The sequence below is a fragment of the Hippopotamus amphibius genome, chromosome 17, assembly GCF_030028045.1.
Source record: "Hippopotamus amphibius kiboko isolate mHipAmp2 chromosome 17, mHipAmp2.hap2, whole genome shotgun sequence".
NCBI classification, from domain to species: domain Eukaryota; kingdom Metazoa; phylum Chordata; class Mammalia; order Artiodactyla; family Hippopotamidae; genus Hippopotamus; species Hippopotamus amphibius.
In genome coordinates, this window is record NC_080202.1 from 4,733,268 (window position 1) to 4,751,393 (window position 18,126).

General features: G+C 45.9%; 1 protein-coding gene across 2 annotated transcripts in view; it reads right to left on the reverse strand.

Annotated features, from left to right (window-relative positions):
- Positions 1–1,365: 1,365 nt before the first annotated feature.
- The window catches only part of MYOCD (myocardin), an 88,858-nt gene continuing 72,097 nt past the window's right edge, over positions 1,366–18,126 (reverse strand). The window contains exons 9-13 of one of the 2 annotated variants that reach the window (XM_057715453.1): positions 12,308–13,243; positions 10,059–10,202; positions 8,914–9,042; positions 6,004–6,061; positions 1,366–3,721 (exon numbers count right to left, since the gene is read on the reverse strand). In XM_057715453.1, coding sequence (XP_057571436.1) covers positions 3,150–3,721; positions 6,004–6,061; positions 8,914–9,042; positions 10,059–10,202; positions 12,308–13,243 — 1,839 coding nt within the window. In that variant the 3' untranslated portion in view covers positions 1,366–3,149. The remainder of the gene's footprint in view (positions 3,722–6,003; positions 6,062–8,913; positions 9,043–10,058; positions 10,203–12,307; positions 13,244–18,126) is intronic. The other variant, XM_057715452.1, reaches the window with a different exon arrangement.

The window sequence follows — 18,126 nt, forward strand, 5'->3', positions numbered from 1 at the left end:
CAGAAAAGAAGGCACAACTAAGAGTTTAAAAGAACGTTGATAAAAACTCCCTCTAGGAGACGGATGAATTAACACAGCTGATCTGGGAACAAACAACGTCATCAACCTCCTCCCAATTATCCTTGGTTTTATTTTGCCAATCTCGCATCTGATCTATGAGGAGACAGAGTGAACGTGGTGGGTGGGGACTGTGGGAGTAGGTTGAAACCAATGATCCAGGAGTCTGCTCTGGGCTGTGTGTCGGTTTCTAGTAGCAAATATCTTTTGTTAACTGTGAGACGTGTATGTCAGTGCCAGAAAATATCCGAAAAATATCCCAACGAGAATGCATAGTCTTACAAACAGAGGCCTCCTAACAGAGCCTAGCCCGTCAGATAGAAATACCCAAAGGAAAAAATAACTGACACTCAGACCAGAGTCTCAGAGATTCCTGTGCGATTGTTTTCCAAAGGAAGGGGGACAAAAATAACATTAAAAAATCACACAAGGTGGCACATGAGAAATGGACGGACCAGCGAGCTTTGTCAAGATCCACACAACACGTCAACGTCTAAGGAATACACAAATGTGAGGAATGTGTCACGAAGGTTTTCTTCCCCATAGCTCCATCGTCAGAGAAGAGACAGGCAGTTTTCCCCTCTAGATTTTTGGTTCTCATGACAGACATCAAAGCAAAGTGGAAAATGCACCGCGTGGCTCTGTTCAAGCACAGTGCAGGCGAAGGAATGTAAAACGACTGTCCTCTTCCAGGGGTGCTCTCCCGTGAGAGGCGGGTGTGCCCTTCCAGCGACCACGGGTGACGTGCTTCTGTCTTTTCCCATCACAGTCATCGTCAAGACGAGCTTGTATCGTCAAGACGAGCTTGTTCACGGTAGGCAGGTGGCTGTGAGTCACTGGGTTGGAGCCATGAGTCATCCACAGAGAGGCAACGTGTAGTCTGGGTGATTAATCAGGAACTCGTAGTGAGAAAGCCCAAGATCATTTCACAGCAGAAGGAGGCTTTAAGGCTTTTGGTGTAGCACTCTGTGACACTGCCTTGAAGATACACACACACACACGTGTGTATGTGTACGTACATATGCATGTGTCTATACGGACACACATATACACACCCACCTATAGACACACACATACATATGTACATGTCTACAGACACATGCACACGTGTGTGTTCGTGTATATATTTATATACCCCTCCTCCCCCTCTCCACCCCACAATAAGATCTGGCAGCTTTCAGAGCAGCAGTCACCAAAAACACTCTGTGTTCACACACGTTTACAAGTTAACAACGGAATGACTTTTAAATCTTTGGTTTTTTTCAAAAAGAGAACTTCTAAAATCACAACATGATTGGTTATTTTCTCCATAAGTGAGCAGTGAACAATGTTTTTTTTTGTTTTTTTTTTTGTTGTTTTTTTTTTTACAAAAGAAGAAAACAGTGCTTTAGTGATTTAAATAAAAAATACAAACAGCAATAGCTACTTCCTACAGCATGCAACACTATGAAACGGTGAGTTGGAACCACAGTGAGCCTTAGAGACACGACCCTGCAATGTAAGTTCTCACCTCCCAGCAAAAGCACGAGAGGCGAGGAGGAATGCACACGAGCCCACCATCTTCTCTCCTTCCATTCTTCGCAACGTGCCATTGTGTTTTCTTTCAGAAACCCAGACCTAAAATTCTCTCTCCTTGTAACTGTAATGCATATTTATCTTCACAATATAATGATTTCTGATTTCCCCAGAGCTACCCAAATCAGTGATTGCTGTCAACCAAATGAGGGTCGAAAGAGCTTTGTGACTGATGGGCAGAGTCACTGGCTTCTTCCCAAGGACATTCTTTTGACTTCCTTTCGCAGCAAATCATGCATATGGAGAATGAGTTCTCCAGGAGAACCTCGATTTTCAGCTTTTGAACATATGGCTTTATTAGGAATTTGACAGCTAAGTCCTCTTCTCCCAATTGTGGGGCAGAAAAAGAAAGATCTCCAAAAGAGGAGCAAGAAAGAATGGATATCTTGAAAGAAAAGTAGAGTGGGAAAAAGATAAAACAGAGGTAGACCACCTCCCACCAATAAGAAAACAAAAAAAGAAGTCTGACTCCTATAAATAAACGTCCTGTTACAGTAACGCACGGTATTTATTCCCATGATACGTGAATCGATGTTCTCTAGTCCTGTCTGAATTACCCCTGATACGACTTCCTGAGGCTAGAGAGGTCCTTCTGACCTGCTTACCTGGTCATCTCCAGTTTTTGACACTTACGAGGGTTGTGCTGGAGAACTTTCTGGCAGGAGGTTTTGTTTTTCTTCTTGCTTTGGGGTTCTCACCTGTTTCACAACACTTATCACCACGGAGACAGTGGGAGTGATTCAGCTACTGGCTGAGAAAGAGGGAAATTCTAGGCGGAGTTCTTTGGACCAAAGTTGGGTCGGTTGTTATCAACGACCACACGGAGTCCTGGGTACAGGACTGGGGCCACTGCAACGGGGCAGCTTTGGGGCTGAGGGATGCTGTGTTTCACTTCCCTGGGAATGGATGGGTCTTGTCCCTCTGTTCTGCCTTAAGAACCTGACACGGGGCCTGACTTCTATTTTGCAAGCCAGGTGATGGAGAGACAGGAAGCAGCCTGCATCACGGTACGTCTTCCATCCCCTCCGATGGACTGGCTTCCTGGTGCTCCCAAGACAGCTTACAACCTCTTTCCACAGTATGTGTAATAAATTCATGAGAAAAGCTTACAAAGTGAGATTATGCCCCAACAACATCTGAGAAAAAGAACAGGCTAGAAAAAAAGACTGGTGTTTGAAAAGGCAGTAGAATAATTTTTGTTTTTTTTGGCATTCTTGATTTGAAAAAGCACATTTTTGAATGCATTGCTGAAATCATCAACAGTCACTGCAGGTTGGTAAATTACATTATCTATCTGTATAGAAAAGACTCCTATTTGTTCTGTTGGTTGTCACAGAAGTCTCCATTGCTTCTTTTTAATTCTCTTCAGCTCCTCCTCCCCCTCCTCCTCCTCCAGCTACTCCTCCTCCTCCAGCTACTCCTCCTCCTCCTTCTTTTGAATAATGTACTTTTTTAAGGTTGTGTGCTTTCCCCCGTGGGATTCCTACTGGTCTTCCTTAGCACGTTGCGTCAGGCATCTACCACTGCTGTAAGTGGAGGTCCATGGGGGAATTCAAATTGAGATCCGTGACATCCAGGAAATCGATGTTGAAGATGCTGGGGCCGCCGGTGGAGAGGGCACTGAAGCTCGGGGTGGAGCTGGGCGGCGTGAGGTCCAGCCACTCCATGCTCTCCCAAGGAGATTCCGTGAAGCTTAAGGGCAGCCCACTGCTGTCCACGGACGAGGGTGAAAACTGAGTCTGCATGGGGGAGAGGGGGCCCGGCAGGATCTCGTGCGTGTTGAAGAGGTCTTCCGAGGCCTTCCCGGAGAATCCATCCATCATCCCATCGAAAGGAGGCTCCTCGCTCCCGATTTTCAGAAGGGCGACGTCGCCCACCTTCCCCAAGGGGCTCTGGGAATTTAATAAGACTTCAAGGTGCCCGTCACCGTCGGTGCTGTAGTGATCGAAGGCGAGCTGGCCTCCTGCAGACATTGGTTCAAAGGAAGCCGGGGGCTTGGGGAGGGCAGCAGTGGGGCTGCGAGAGGACCCGGGGACCTTCGGGACTTTCTGAAGACATGAATGGTCCTCTCTGGCGTCAGCTGGCATTTCTGTTGGGAAAACACAAGAGGAACTGGTCAATCACTTCCGATGGGGCGTGGCGTGCGTATGACTCTTTGGAATGAATGACTTACATGCAGACACAGGAGATGGCCGCGCTTCTCAGGCTCACTGCTCCTCACCCGGCCTCCTCCCTAAAGGGCTCTGTATATTCTCAGTTCTTCTTCCCTCGGGTCTCTCCCCAAACCCTCTCCTGCTGGAAATTCTATGCTGTGATTCCTGAACGCTCAGAGCAGGTCCTTTACCTGCTTCTTCGCCGACACCTGGCTGTCTCACTGCGTCCTCATCACCCCCTCCCTGGGGCTCCTGTGCTGCAGAGCCAGGAGACGGTCGTCAGGCCCTTACCCGCTGCCACTCTCTGACGGGCACTCCCCCTCATTCTTAGAACTCCTCAGGGGTTTTGAGGGTCATGTTGTTCTCCTCGTGCCCCCCGGTCACCTGGTCCCCCCTCCTCATGCACTGAAAACTCTTTTCCCCGGTGCACTGCTTTTCCCCCGCTTCAGCTCTTGCCATCCTCCGTGACTTCAGCAGCCCCAGAAGTGACCCGCTGTCCAGCTGGCGTCTCCTCTCCTTGACACCCCATCCCCCGCAACCCAAGTGATTCCTCCATCCCACTCTGCTGGACACACCCTGGACCTTGTTGTCCCCAAACACTGCATCCCCCTGAAAGCTCAATTTCAAACATTTCCAACTCTCTGTCCATCTCCCTCCATTCCTCTAGCTCACCTGGTAAGGACCCCATGACGACAACGTCTCACCCCAGTCTACTGACTCTACTATTTTATCACATCCATCAGCCCCGTTTGGTTTTTACTTTTTTATTTTAATGGCTGTGCCACGTGGCATGTGGGATTTTAGTTCCCTGACCAGGGATTGAGCCCACGCCCCCCTGCAGTGGAAGCGCAGTGTCTAACCACTGGACTGCCAGCAAAGTCCCTGGTTTTTACATCTTTCCTTGTGCAGCTATACTCTTGACCCACCATTACAACTACTCTCTCATAAATATCCTCAATCCCCTTGTCCTTCCCTCCCATCACCACACTCCCTTGGCAAAACCCCCACCTGGACGAGTCTTGCCGTCTGTTTTCTCGGAGCCTGCCCTCCATCAGCTGGGCTTTCAAGAGAAAAATTACACAATGAAGCTGCCCGGTTTCTTTTTAACTTCGTGACATAGGCCTGCAATCGGCACTTAATACTGCCGAGTGATCCTGCTGTGTTTCTCCAGGAAACTCAATTCACTTGTGGTTGATTTGTCACTGTTCTTAGCTCCTGGAATCTCCCACGCTCCCCTCCTGCGCCCTCTCTCTTTGCAGACCTTGCCCCACACTTCACTGAAACATAAGGGTGTCTTAGAGGACCTCGCTCATCCTTCCATCACGAAACTGACGATGATACATACACCAGTGCCCATCATTTCCTTCTTCCCTCTTGTTACCATGGAGGAATTGCCTGTTCACCTGCATGTTGTCCGTCTGCCTCATCAGGCCGCAAACCCCAGCAAGGTGGGGCCCTTGCCTGGCACCGCACTGAACCTGGTGTGACGCTTGGCCAGTTTCTCTCCGAAACTTTAAATGCTGTTACTTAAGGGCTCAGATCTGGAGTCTTTTCTTTCTCTCTACACAGTCTCCTTACATGATCTTACTCATTTGTGTGGTTGCAAATTACAGGCACATACTATGTAATTTTTTAAAAAGAAATGAGTCAATGACTTAAAAGGAGGCAAAAAGAACACATTGATCATTTTCACTTGAATGCCATGTGAACATGAATGGACCATCAGTGGGAGGTGACTAATTAGAGTTCATTTTGAAAAGGTAGCACAAAACTGGCTTTCTCTGCTTTCTTCTCCTTATAATTAAGAAGAGGTGGACACTGGGGTTAGGACAGGAGGGAGAAATGGTGTAGCAAGAGAAAACATTTAGGGAAACAGGGACTGAGTTGAAAGATGAAAACTGTTAAAATGTTTGGCGAAAAAATTTCCGAGGACAACGAGACAAAGGCAGTGAGGAATCATCATCTATGCCTTCTTCTTTTTTTTTTAACAATTCAAAAATTCGATTTATTAAAAACATATATTATTATCACTCTCATAGCACCGCTCCTCTTACGTATGCCTTCTTTCACCTGCCCCAAATGTGGACAGCGGGCTCAGAGGGAGTGACACACTACCCCAAGACGGCTTTCTGGTCCACCTCACAACGAGCATCTGACCTTGGCCCTGAGGGTTCCTGCCTCAGAGTACACGCAGGGGCAGGGCGTCCTGATGTCTTACCTCCGCTTTCAATGAGTACAGCCAGGAGTTCGTCCATCTGCTGACTCCGGGTCATTTGCTGTCGCAGATTAACCAAAGGAGAACAGAGAAGTTAAAACGTGGCGACCGCTTCTGTAGGAAAGCATTAGAAGCAGCACGACAAGTTTTTGAACTAGGTGTGGTTAAGGTTGTTTCGTTTTGTTTTTAAATTGTGGTAAAATATACACAACATAAAATTTACCATCTTAACCATTTCAGAGTGTACAGTTCAAGGGCATTACGTGAATCCATGTTGTTGCACAACCGTCACCACTGTCCAGCTCCAGAACTTTTTCCATCTTGCAGAACTGAAACTCGGCCCCCGTTAAACAACAACTCCCCATCACCTCCTCCTCCCAGCCCCTGACAACCACCATTCTATTTTCTGTCCCTGTGAATCTGATGACTCTAGGTACGTTACGTAAGTGGACTCTTACAGGATTTTTCCCTTTGCGCCTGGCTGACTTCACTGAGCACAATGTCTTCAAGGTTCATCCATGTGGTAGCCTGTGTCAGAACCTCCTTCCTTGTCAATGCTGAATAACAGTCACTGTATCGATATGGACAGAGTGTGTATTTGGCTTATCCATACATCCATCAATGCTTTATCCATTCATCCATCCAACCAGCTTGGGTGGCTTCCACCTTGTGGCCTTCGTGAATAAAGCTGCCGTGAACGTGGGTGCAACTGGCTAAAGGCTGTTGAACCACGTGTGACCAAAGCACAGTATGCATTTTGGACAGGAAAACTACGGAATAAAGCGATCTGCTACAACAAGAAAAGGTGAGAAGGAGGCAGAATACTCCCCAGCCCAGCGTTCTTCCGAGTGAATTCAGCTGTTTGAGACGTTTCCATCCCAGGAGCTGGGCACACGGGGCACAGAACAGTCACTTTTTATCACTCTGAAGGGACGTGGCTACGACACAGAACAAGCCTCAACAAATTTAAGAAGTTATTTCAAGCATCTTTTCCCATCACAATGGCATGAAACTAGACATCAACCCCAGAAAAAGAAATGAGAAAAAAATGCTTACACGGAGACTAAACAACATATTACTAAAAACCAATGGGTCAACGATAAAATCAAAGAGGATATTTAAAAATACCTAGAGACAGGGGCTTCCTAGGTGGCGCAATGGTTAAGAATCCACCTGCCAATGCGGAGGTCACGGGTTTGATCCTAGCTCCAGGAAGATCCCACATGCCGCGGAGCAACTAAGCCCGTGTGCCACAAACAAACAAACAAAAAAAAATACCTAGAGACAAATGACAATGAAAGCACAGCCACACAAAATCCGTGGGTGCAGCAAAAGCAGTTCTTAGAGGGTCATTCAAAGCGATACATGCCTTCCTCGAAAAACAAGAAAATTCTCAAATCAACAACCTAACCTACCACCTAAAAGAACTGGAAAAAGAACAAACAAAACCTGAAGTCAGCAGAAGGGAGGAAATAATAAAGATCAGAGAGGAAATAAATAAAATAGAGATTAAAGAACAACAGAAAAAAAAAATCAATAAAACCAAAGGCTGGTTCTTTGAAAGGGTAAACAACATTGACAAACGTCTGGCCAGGCTCACCAAGAAGAAGAGAGAGAGAGGACCCCAATAAACAAAATCAGAAATGAGGTGACTTGGATCTGCCGCCTGTTTGGGAGCTAAGGATGTGGCCCAAGAACGTGGCTCACGTTTCTCTGGTTGCTCATCACAACAGCTCGTGGAACCTGTAGACATCTGCAGGGAATGTCTTCCTGTCCGGCTCAGCTGAGCTGTAAAGTAGAGTCCGTTTATGGAAGTCCAGTCTGCCTGGCCCTTGTCTTTTCTTTTGAACCCAAGAAGGATGTGTTGATATTTACAGACACCAGGGCACAGGAATGGGGAGAACAAAGGCATATATTGATCTCACGCGTCTGAGAGCCCGGTCCCAATAAACACAGGCATCAGCGATCAATGTGGGTGAGAACACTGCTTAGAGAATGAATCGTTTACATTAAATGGCTACAAGGTCTGGCAGGTAATGTAAATGAGCCAAACATAGACCCACAGAGAGAGGCATAGAGGGTAGAACACATGCTCTGGTTGGAGGAGGTGGCGGATACTTTGTTTCAGGCAGTGGTTGTCCGGCACACATGTGCCTCAAGGGTTGTCAGTTCTCTGCGGTTTTCCAGAAATGAGAAAGCCTACTTTTTGCATAAAATCTCCTGATATTGAAAACACTCTCTCAGCCAAATGAAACCTAACTGCGGTTTTGCTCTGCAGGATGCCAGGCTGCAGTGACGGATGGAGATGGTCTTCTCTGGGTTGAGCACACTTGGAGCACCACCTGATCCTTTATCCAAGTTCAGACGATTTGAAATATAAGATCATTCATTGCTTTTTTTTTCACTTTTTATTTGAAAAACTTCCAAATATAAATGGAAGCGGGGCTACAACGAACCTCCGTGATCACCCAGCTTCCGTAGCCGTTCGGATTTTACTAGGGTCACTGAGTTATGAAGCCACAAGGAACCTTAGAAACGCTCACCCCAGCGATTACTCTCATATACTTGAGTACCTATGCTATGTCTGGACAACGTGATAAATGCTACATCGTCCAGAATCCTTACACAGTAGATATCGTCCCATCTTATATAAGACCAGTTGAATACTTGCCCAGCGTTAGTGGCAGGGGCAGTGGGCACTACATCCAGGCACCTGGACGTTTCTCTCTGTCTCAACAGCATCTCTACACACACGACACCTTTCTACAATGAGCATCTAGACATTTTGCTCATTCCAGCAGGGAGGCGACAGACACACTCGACAACAGAATCTACATGCGTGAAGCTGCATCGTGTAAAATGACGTCCACCGAGTCAGACTCGTCTTCCGTAAAGACGAGATCATGTGCTTACCTGCTTTACTGCATCTTCATAGGATGGAGGCTGGGTTATCTCTGAAACTGCTGACGTTGACTTGGAAAAAGTTGGGGATGGAATTGAAAACTTTGGCCCTGCCTTATCAGAAGAGTGTAAACCGGCCATCTGTGTGAGTAAAATGCAGAGAAAGATAGTCAATTCCTGTGTCAGAAATGGTACAGCTTCTGTTTTAGGGGGCTACAGGCTAAATCTTGGAAAAATTGATTTACAGAAAATCAAAAGCTGGGGCTTAAATATCTATTACATGTGTATCACAGATACACACTGACAACAGTACACGTCGCTATCGATGCAACGGGGGGCGCATCTCAGCACGGGAACCTCGAAAATTCACTTCCCCTCTAAGGTACACCCTGTCTGTTGGGAGAAAGCGAGATGAGAAAAGAAAAGAAAGCAAAGGGTCCGTCCAATCCAGCACAAACAGCTCCATCAACCCAGGAATTTCCAGAGTGATTATTTATCTCGCAGCTTGCTTCTTTCCGGAGGGGCATATATGCTGAGAGTTGGAGGCAGCTGCTGCTGGGGCACCTCTTCATGAGCCACCCCTGTGAGCTCTGTGGGGTGCCTGGGACATTTCAGGGTCTCTGACCCCCCAGGATGCTCTGCCCAGTGGCACGCAGCACTTCTGTGTCCTGGTCATCTCACGTTTGCCTTCTCCTCGCCACCTCTCCACTGAGCTCCCCGTATCCTGCATCTTTTACAGTCCCCATTCTCCCACCTGCTGACATGTGTCATCTCTTCCCCTTTGTGCTGTGACTCCAACTTTCTGCACCTCCCCACTCCTTTCTGAGGACCCACTACTCTTTTTCTCCACATTTTTTTCCCACGCGCCCTGACCCCAATCTTCAGCTTCACTGAACCTGGTCTGTTTGCCATGATGTTTCACAAACACACCAAGGCCGTTTTAGTCATCATAATTTCTGGGATGAACCCAGGAAACAATGCCTTGGAATACCCTCACTTATATCTGTACATCCATTTCTGTCCTGTTCAAGTGGGCTTCTTTCTATCCAGAACGTCACTTCTTTCTGCCTTTGAACCTCAACATTTAGAGGACAGGGACCACAGAGAGAGGAGAAGCAAAGTCAACTCCCAGTTTAAACCTTTTCCCAGGTGCCTACCTTCTGCTGTACACCTGGGCTTTTGGGACAAGGGTTGCCCCCTGCACCATGACTGCTGTCTGCCTGGGCTCCAGAGAAAGAGGGGTGAAGGCTGGAAGACTGGGGAGAGAAGCTTGGAGGATGGCCCTCGTGTGCCCCTGAGTTCTGTAGAAAGGAAGAAGGAGAGATTAAACGGCCACCAGCAGCATACCTGAGGGAGGCCTTTGCTGAGACAACTAGTCCTTGCCCTGGTGTCTTATCTTTCCAAACCTCCCTAAATCCCATCACAGAAGTCTCAGATCCGGCTTTGGACGTATCACCTCCTGCTCACAAACTTTCCAAGGTTTCCACACATCCGCAGCGTAGGGTCTCCACATCTAACCAGGGCACGTCTTCAAGATGTTCCACCATCAAGATTGCTTCTCTCTTCGAGCTTAAGTTCTACTAATCCCTCCATGCCTTGTACATGTTCTCTGTGTTTTTTCACATGAAATGACCTTTTCCTGACTTTCCTTTTCCAACTCTGTTTCTCAAGTCCAACCCCTCGGCAAAGCCTTCCGGACTTTTCCAGCCCTTATGATCAATACCCCCTGCCCCCTCCCCCGCCCCAGTGCTCTGTGCAGCATTTACTGTCAAAAGTGCCCATCAGCGACGTTCTCCTCTCTTGCTCTTTACATTTTTATTTTCTTTATCATGGAATCATTCATGTCTTCAAAGAGTGCTTTGTAAGCCATCAGTTACTGTACAAATGGCAGTTCTTCTTGATAGTATCGACATCCTTCAATTGAGCATCTTCTGGTCCAGAGCTGTATGTTTCAAGAGCTATTTTTATCTTTGTCACCTAGGACACGATGCACTGGACACCTGTTGTCAACAAGGATGGCAATCCACGTAAGTTTCAGCTCCTCCCAGGCGCTGACTCGGGAGTGACCATTATTCACGTGCATGTCTTGTTCTGGTGGTTCCTAAAACTGTATTCTCATTCCCTGTGGCCACACCTCACACTCCCAGGGTAGAGACTACTCAGTGTGCAAAGGGCATACACTTCAGAATCAGACAATCCTAGGTTCCTGTGACCCTGGGCAACTGGCTTCACCTCCCTGGGCCTTCTTTTCCTCAACAGTGAAGAGTGATAAATTGGACCTCGTGAGGCTGTCGTGACAATTAACGAGATGACTCATGTACGCGCCTCTTACTACCTGGCACACGGCAGGGATCCAATTAACTTACGTTTTCTTCCTATTCCCTTTCTAATAACATAGATTTCAGAACCGTTTGTAATTTTCTTTCTCAAAGAGACTGAAATAGACTTTCTTCATGATTCTTTAGTTTCATGGACAAGAGGAAAGTCTTGGATGATCACCTTGGTCTAGTCTTTGAACTGGTTCCTCTTCAAAGCCACCGCTATGACTCCTCTCATTCTGCTCCAGCCACACTGGCTTCTTTCTGGTCCTTGAACATTCCATGCATGCTCCCACCACAGGGCCCTTGCACTTGCTGTTCCTCCTTTGCCTGTAGTGCCTTCACCCCAAATCTTCACAAGGCTTTTCTCCTTCACCTCCTTCAAACATCCCTGGCCCTTCTATTTAAACTTCCCAACTCTTCACCTCCCTCCTCTGCTTTTTTTCTGTGAGTTGAATCAGTTTCGAACATATTAAATACTTCACATATCTTTTGTTTACTGGCTGTCTCCCCATGAGAATAGGGATTTCTGTGTGGCCAGCTCAGCACTACTCCCCAGAGACTAGAACCCCGCAGGTACACGTCTGCGGTATGCAGGTGATTATGAGGAGGGGACAGTAAGGTCTGGTAACTTCCCCTCCGGCCCTCTTGCTGAACTGGTTTGGCCTATGGTAAGGCCTGATACCTAGGGGTCCTGGGAACAGTCACACGAGCCAAATCCGGCCCCCTGCTTTTTTTTGTAAATAAAGTTTGATTGGAACACAGCCATGTCCATTCATTTACCAGTTGTCTATGGCTGCTTTTGTGACACAGGGGTGGAGTTGAGTAGTTGTGACAAAGACTGTAGGTCCCACAAAGCCAAAAACGTTTACGATCTAGCCCTTCACAGAACAAGCCTGCCACCCTAGTCTTGGAAGCGAAGTTGTTCTACTGTAAAGGCTTGTGGATCGTGGTGTCTGGGAGTCGCTATTGGACTTGTGGCAAACCCTCCCCATGAAAAGTTCCAATGGCCGTCCTTTAGCAGGAGCAAATCCGTATCCCACTTCCAGGAGGAGGGGTGACCCGGGCATGGGGCCAGGAGCTCTTACCTGTGCCATGCACACCTGGCTGCTGACAGGTGAGGAGACCCTGTGCTCTTCTTGGGCGCCTGAAGATGCGGATAGGAAGTAATGGTTGTTTGGCGAGGGGGGCAAACTGATGTGCTGCGGGCTTTTCACAGCCCCGAGGGGCGAATGCTGCGGGGAGCACTGCGGGCTGAGGAATGTGGAGGAAAGTACGTTGCTTTGACCTGAGGGCTCCGCGCAGTGCGTGTTCCCGAGGGGCAGGAGCTGGGCATCTTCACGAGCCGGTGGCTGGCCCTCCGGGCCGGTGCTCTGTCTCTCCACAGCTATTTGCGGGGATGCAAATGGACAGCTGGAGACGGCGTCTTCCTGCTTGATGGGAGCAGCTGGGAGGGGCAGCGGCTTCTTCTCGGGACAGGTGCTCCTCTTCTGTTTCTGCAGCTGCAGCCTCAGCTCCTCCACCTGCCTCTGTTCTTGCTGGAGTTTCCAGGTGAGCTCGTTGATCACCTTCTGCTTCTCCACCAGCATCTTGTCCTTCTCAGAGTCCAGCCCGTCCAGCTCAGGAGGGATGGAGCCCCCGTTCAGACTGCTCATGAGGCTTTCCTCGGGGCACACGTGGACCGGGGACGGATGCAGGCCGAAGGATGGGGAGGCATCGTTGAAGGTGTCCGGCAGGGACCCCGCCACCGACAGGTCGGACGAGGCGGGCGAGATTGGGGGGCTGGAGCTGGTGCTGCCGAAGTGGTAGAAGCCGTTGGACAAGGCGCCAGTGGACGGGGAGGACTGGTAGTTGGGCAGCGCGCTGCTGGGCGTCACCGGAAAAGTGACCGTCGTTATGTCACCGAAGTTGGGCACAGGGTTCCCAGAGCAGTCCTGGAAGGGCCGGAGCCGGTCCATGAGGGCCGTCTTGGTGCCGGACACGGGCAAACCTCGTATTCGAAGCTGTTGTCTTAACTCAGAGACCTGAAGGAACCAGGCTGTCGTTAGAGCTGTGTAATGACCATCTTTTAAAAAACATATTTATTGTTACAGTAGCTTCAAGACATCACAAATAGGATTTTATAATGTCCCCTTACTTATTTCCAATTTCCTCCCCTACACCCACTATCCACCAGTTTTGCACAATTTTAATCATTTGAAAAAATCGGCACACACCACGTATTCATGGTCCCAGATCACAGGAATGTCCAGCTCAACTCAACCACGGGGGGTTATCTGGTCTCCTGCCTTCCAACCCCATCCTGGTCTTCGTCCCCACGTTACAGGTGAGAAAACTGATACCCGTCTGGGTTTAGACATCACCTCAACCAGCAGCACCGAAGCGGGCTGACACCCCAGGACCTCACTCACTAGGTGAGTGCCCTGCCCCCCGCTTCTTTGCCACCACTGGCAAGCGCATTACAGCACAGCTGGGCCCCAGCCTGGGGCTCCTGATTCAGCAGGACTGAGCTGGGGCCTGAGAATCTGGGTTTCTAGCGAGTTCCCAGAGCATGCAGATGCTGCTGGTCCCAGTGCCAGGTTTTGAGCATCACAGTCCTACACTGCTATTGACGTCCCGATTTTAGGGACTGGCTGGGCAACAAGTCGTACACCGAGAGACGGTATGTGCGGCGATGAGACCATCAACTCAAATCCTGGCCCCACCTCCTCCTGGCTCAGTGATCTCTCTGTAAAATGGGGATGACGGTACCTCCCTTCTACATTTTTGTGAGGATTAAAACGGCTTAAAATTTGCAAAGGGCTTGGAGTAGTGCCTCACAAACTGTTAGTGCAGTGTGTTTGCTATTATTATTATGTTGATTCACACGTAATTATTTCAACCCTGCACTTTATATATAGATATAATGATTACATGTGTTTATAAATGACAGCTGTGCAAAAATACGACATGGAAGATGCCTTAGAGGACTGGGGCAGGGAGGGTGGGGGGGAATCGGGGGGGGGGGCGTCAAGGAAGGGAGGGAATATGGGGATATGTGTATAAAAACAGTTGATTGAACCTGGTGTACCCCCCAAAAAAATAAAATAAAATAAAATAAAATAAAAAAAAAAATACGACAGACGTGATGCAACACTTTAGATCCATTAAAACTGATGCTATTTGTTGATATAGATTAATGAGTAATTATTTACGGTCTATGATTAAGTGAAAAAAGTTTGAATTGCTTGATTCTAGTCCTTTAAGAATTATACACATGTGTGTGTGTGTGTGTGTGTGTGTATATATTTAAACCTGTGCTTGCAAGATAAAAATGTCTGAATAAAAATATGCTGAAATATTAACAAAGGTTCTCCTTATCTGTATTTCCAAAAGAGCCCACATCAGCATATTACTTTTGTAATTAAAATGTGAAACACATTAAATACCTAAATGTCAATAATTCCATTAAACAGCCAGAAATCTAAAGGGAAATATTCTTCTGATATTTTGTAGGGAAAGATCTTTGCGTCTCAAAGCAAAGAGAGTAATAATAAAAATACTGACCACAAAAACTGAAAACTGTAAGTCAAAAATACTGGAAGAAAAAGCAAATGTAAATAGCCATCTCATTAAAAAAATAATTGCAGGGCAAATAATAAAGTGTTAGTAAGTTCAACGTAACAAAAGACAAAGATCAATACCCAATATAAATCTGGGTAATGGACGTGATCCAACACTTTACAAACAAAAGATAAAAGAAAGATGACCAATAACACACATGTACCATCATTAGTATTCCAAGAAATGCAAATAAAATAAATATGTATATAGCTTTGTATTCATCAACTCGACAAAGAAATGAATAATGACACTGTGCTAGTTAAGTAGAAGCAAAAATAAGTGAATAAAAATGTTTTTAAAAGAGCGGTTCTCTACTGCCTTGCTCTTCCAAGTGTGGTCTTTGGACCAGCAGCATGGATAGCATCTGGGAGCTTATGTTAGAAATGCACAGTCCCAGGCCCCTCCCACACCTATCACATTAGAATCTGCGTGTCACCGCAAGCCGCAGCTGGTTCGCGGGGCTTGAGGAGTGTTGCCCTAACACACGGCTCCTGGGAATAGACTGGCACCGATATTCAGGACAGGCATGTGGCAATATGGACCCGGAGTTTTAAAAAATATTTACGTGTGGGACTCCCCTGGTGGACCCAATGCAGCCAAAAAATAAGATAAATTAAAAAAGATTCATGTGTTTTGATTCAGGAGTTCCAGTCCTATGTATTCAGCCTACGGAGATAATTAGAGAAATTAATAAATGTGTGTATGAATTATATATATATATATTTTTAATTTTAATTAATTTATTTATTGGCTGCGTTGGGTCTTCATTGCTGCTCATGGGCTTTCTCTAGTTGCGGCGAGCAGGGGCTGCTCTTTGTTGTGGTGCGCGGGCTTCTTATTGCCGTGGCTTCTCTTGTTGTGGGGCACAGGCCCTAGGCGTGCGGGCTTCAGTAGTTGCAGCACTCGGGCTCAGCAGTTGTGGCGCACGGGCTTAGTTGCTGCAGCATGTAGGATCTTCCCAGACTGGGCTTGAACCTGTATCCCCTGCATTGGCAGGTGGATCCTTAACCATTGCGCCACCAGGGAAGTCCCTGAATTATATTTTTAATAGCAAAAATGTGGAAGCAAGTTAAAAGTTCGATAGAGGGATGTCAAGGAGGTGGACAAATGATATGCAGTCTTAAAAAGAAAAATCTTATTGAATATTCAGTTACGAAAAAGTCCATGAGAAATAAAATAAAAAAGCGTGCCTGAAGTGTATGCTCACATGACTATTTTAAAATAATTTTAAAACCAAACAGGTCCATACGTATTTGAAGTCTAGAAGAAAATATGATAGCATCTGTGAGTCTACTGTCTTTTAAAATCCTCTTTTTTATACACTATCACATTTCAATAGTGAATATATATTGCCTTAAAAGTTATTTAAAAAGTTATCTCAAAAAGGATTGCAATTACTACCATACCACAAGCAATAAAATATGCTCTCAGCCCCCTTGCCCGGCTAGCATTGCTGCACCACTTTCTTTTAGGTTTGCTGGTTTGAAGAAGTGCAAAATGGCAACTCACTATTGTTTTAATTTAGCGTTACTTAAAATTAATGAGTTCTACACTTATTTTTAGAATCTGCTCTGGTACTGAATAATTTAAGCTACATTATTAAATAATGCAGCTCATATTCTAAAATAGAACGAATACTTGTTCAGTCCAGTTTACTTTAAATCTCAGAATATTATGCTGTGCAGTCTTGCTTGAGACAAAAATTTGTATACACCCTTTCCCTACATTCCCTGGTGTTTTAATTTGATACATTGATAAATTTTTAAATCATTCATTACGAAAAATTTCAAACATACACAAAAGTAAATAGAAAAGTGCAGTGAAAGCACAAACCCATTAACCAGTCTGGATAAGTACCAACTGGGGTTTGTTTCATTTATACCCCAATCTTGTTTGATTTATACCTCAAACTACTTTTTCCGCTACATTTCCCGAATTACGTTGAAGCAAATTATATATTTTAATCTCTAAATATTTCGGTCTCTTTCTCTAAAAAGTAACTACTTAAAAAAAACATAGATACAAGATCACTATCATACCTAAAACATGAATAATTGTTTCCTGATATCCATTAAACATTTTCCCAATTTTTAAACTTCCCATTTGTTCCCCCTGCCCACCCCCAGCTCTTTGACTCTCCACTTTGTTAGAAGCAGGATATAAAAAAATCCATACACTGTGAAATTACCACTTATAACTTTTTAATGAGAAATCAGACTTTTTTCTCAGTGCTTTCCCCCTTTCCCTTCTATGTAGCAAAACATGAGCATTTTTCTGGAAAACATCACCTTCATTACCTTACATTTGTGATGACTTATTTTGCAGGTCACCTTCATTAATTCCTCTTATTTCTTCCTTTCCCCAAACGTGGTTCCATCATCCACCTTCTTTATTCCTCCTCTCCCCTTCCTTTCCTCCCCCTCTATCTCTCCCTCCCACTCTGTCCATTTTGTTCTCCTTCTGTCTCATCTGTTCCTCTAGTTCCAACCCTCCCCACTATGCAAACGATTCCAAGATTTCTGTTTCTATCCCTGACAGCACAGGTGAGCTGAGCTAGGCTGGTATATTTCTAACTGATGCAAACTGGCTAGACTTTTTTCTCTTAGTTGTTCTGCTGGTACCTGCACTCGACTTTCCTAAAACTGAATGAACTTGCCATCCCTTTAAACCAGCTCCACATTCTACCCTCCCAACTTCTGCTACTGCTATAATTCTCCCAGGTGACACTTCTCCCCCTATACCCAGTGGTCAAACCCAGTTAAGGTTTATCCCATCTATCCCTCCACCCCCACCCCGCTTTACAGTCTCATCTCAAGAACAACAACAGCAAAACCTTTGACATCAGCCACTTCAGTTCAAACCCCAGGTTAGTTATTTAGAAGATGGTTAACTTGTATATCATTTAACCTCTTTAAGATCCTGATTTTTTATGTTGGCATTTAAAACGTATCTTGCAGAGTGAAAATTAAAGCAAATCGCAAGCTAAACAAAATTGATAAACCTTTAGCCAGACTCATCAAGAAAAACAAAAAGGGAGAGGGCACAAATCAATATTAGAAATGAAAAAGCAGAAGTTACAGTGGACGCCACAGAAATACAAAGGATCGTAAGAGACTACTATAAGCAGCTATATGCTAATAAAATGGACAACCTAGAAGAAATGGACAAAATCTTAGGAAGGTACAATCTCCCAAGACTGAACCAGGAAGAAATAGAAAATATGAATGGACCAATCATGAGTACTGAAACTGTGATTAAAAAACTCCCAACAAACCAAAAGTCCAGGACCAGGTGGCTTCACAGG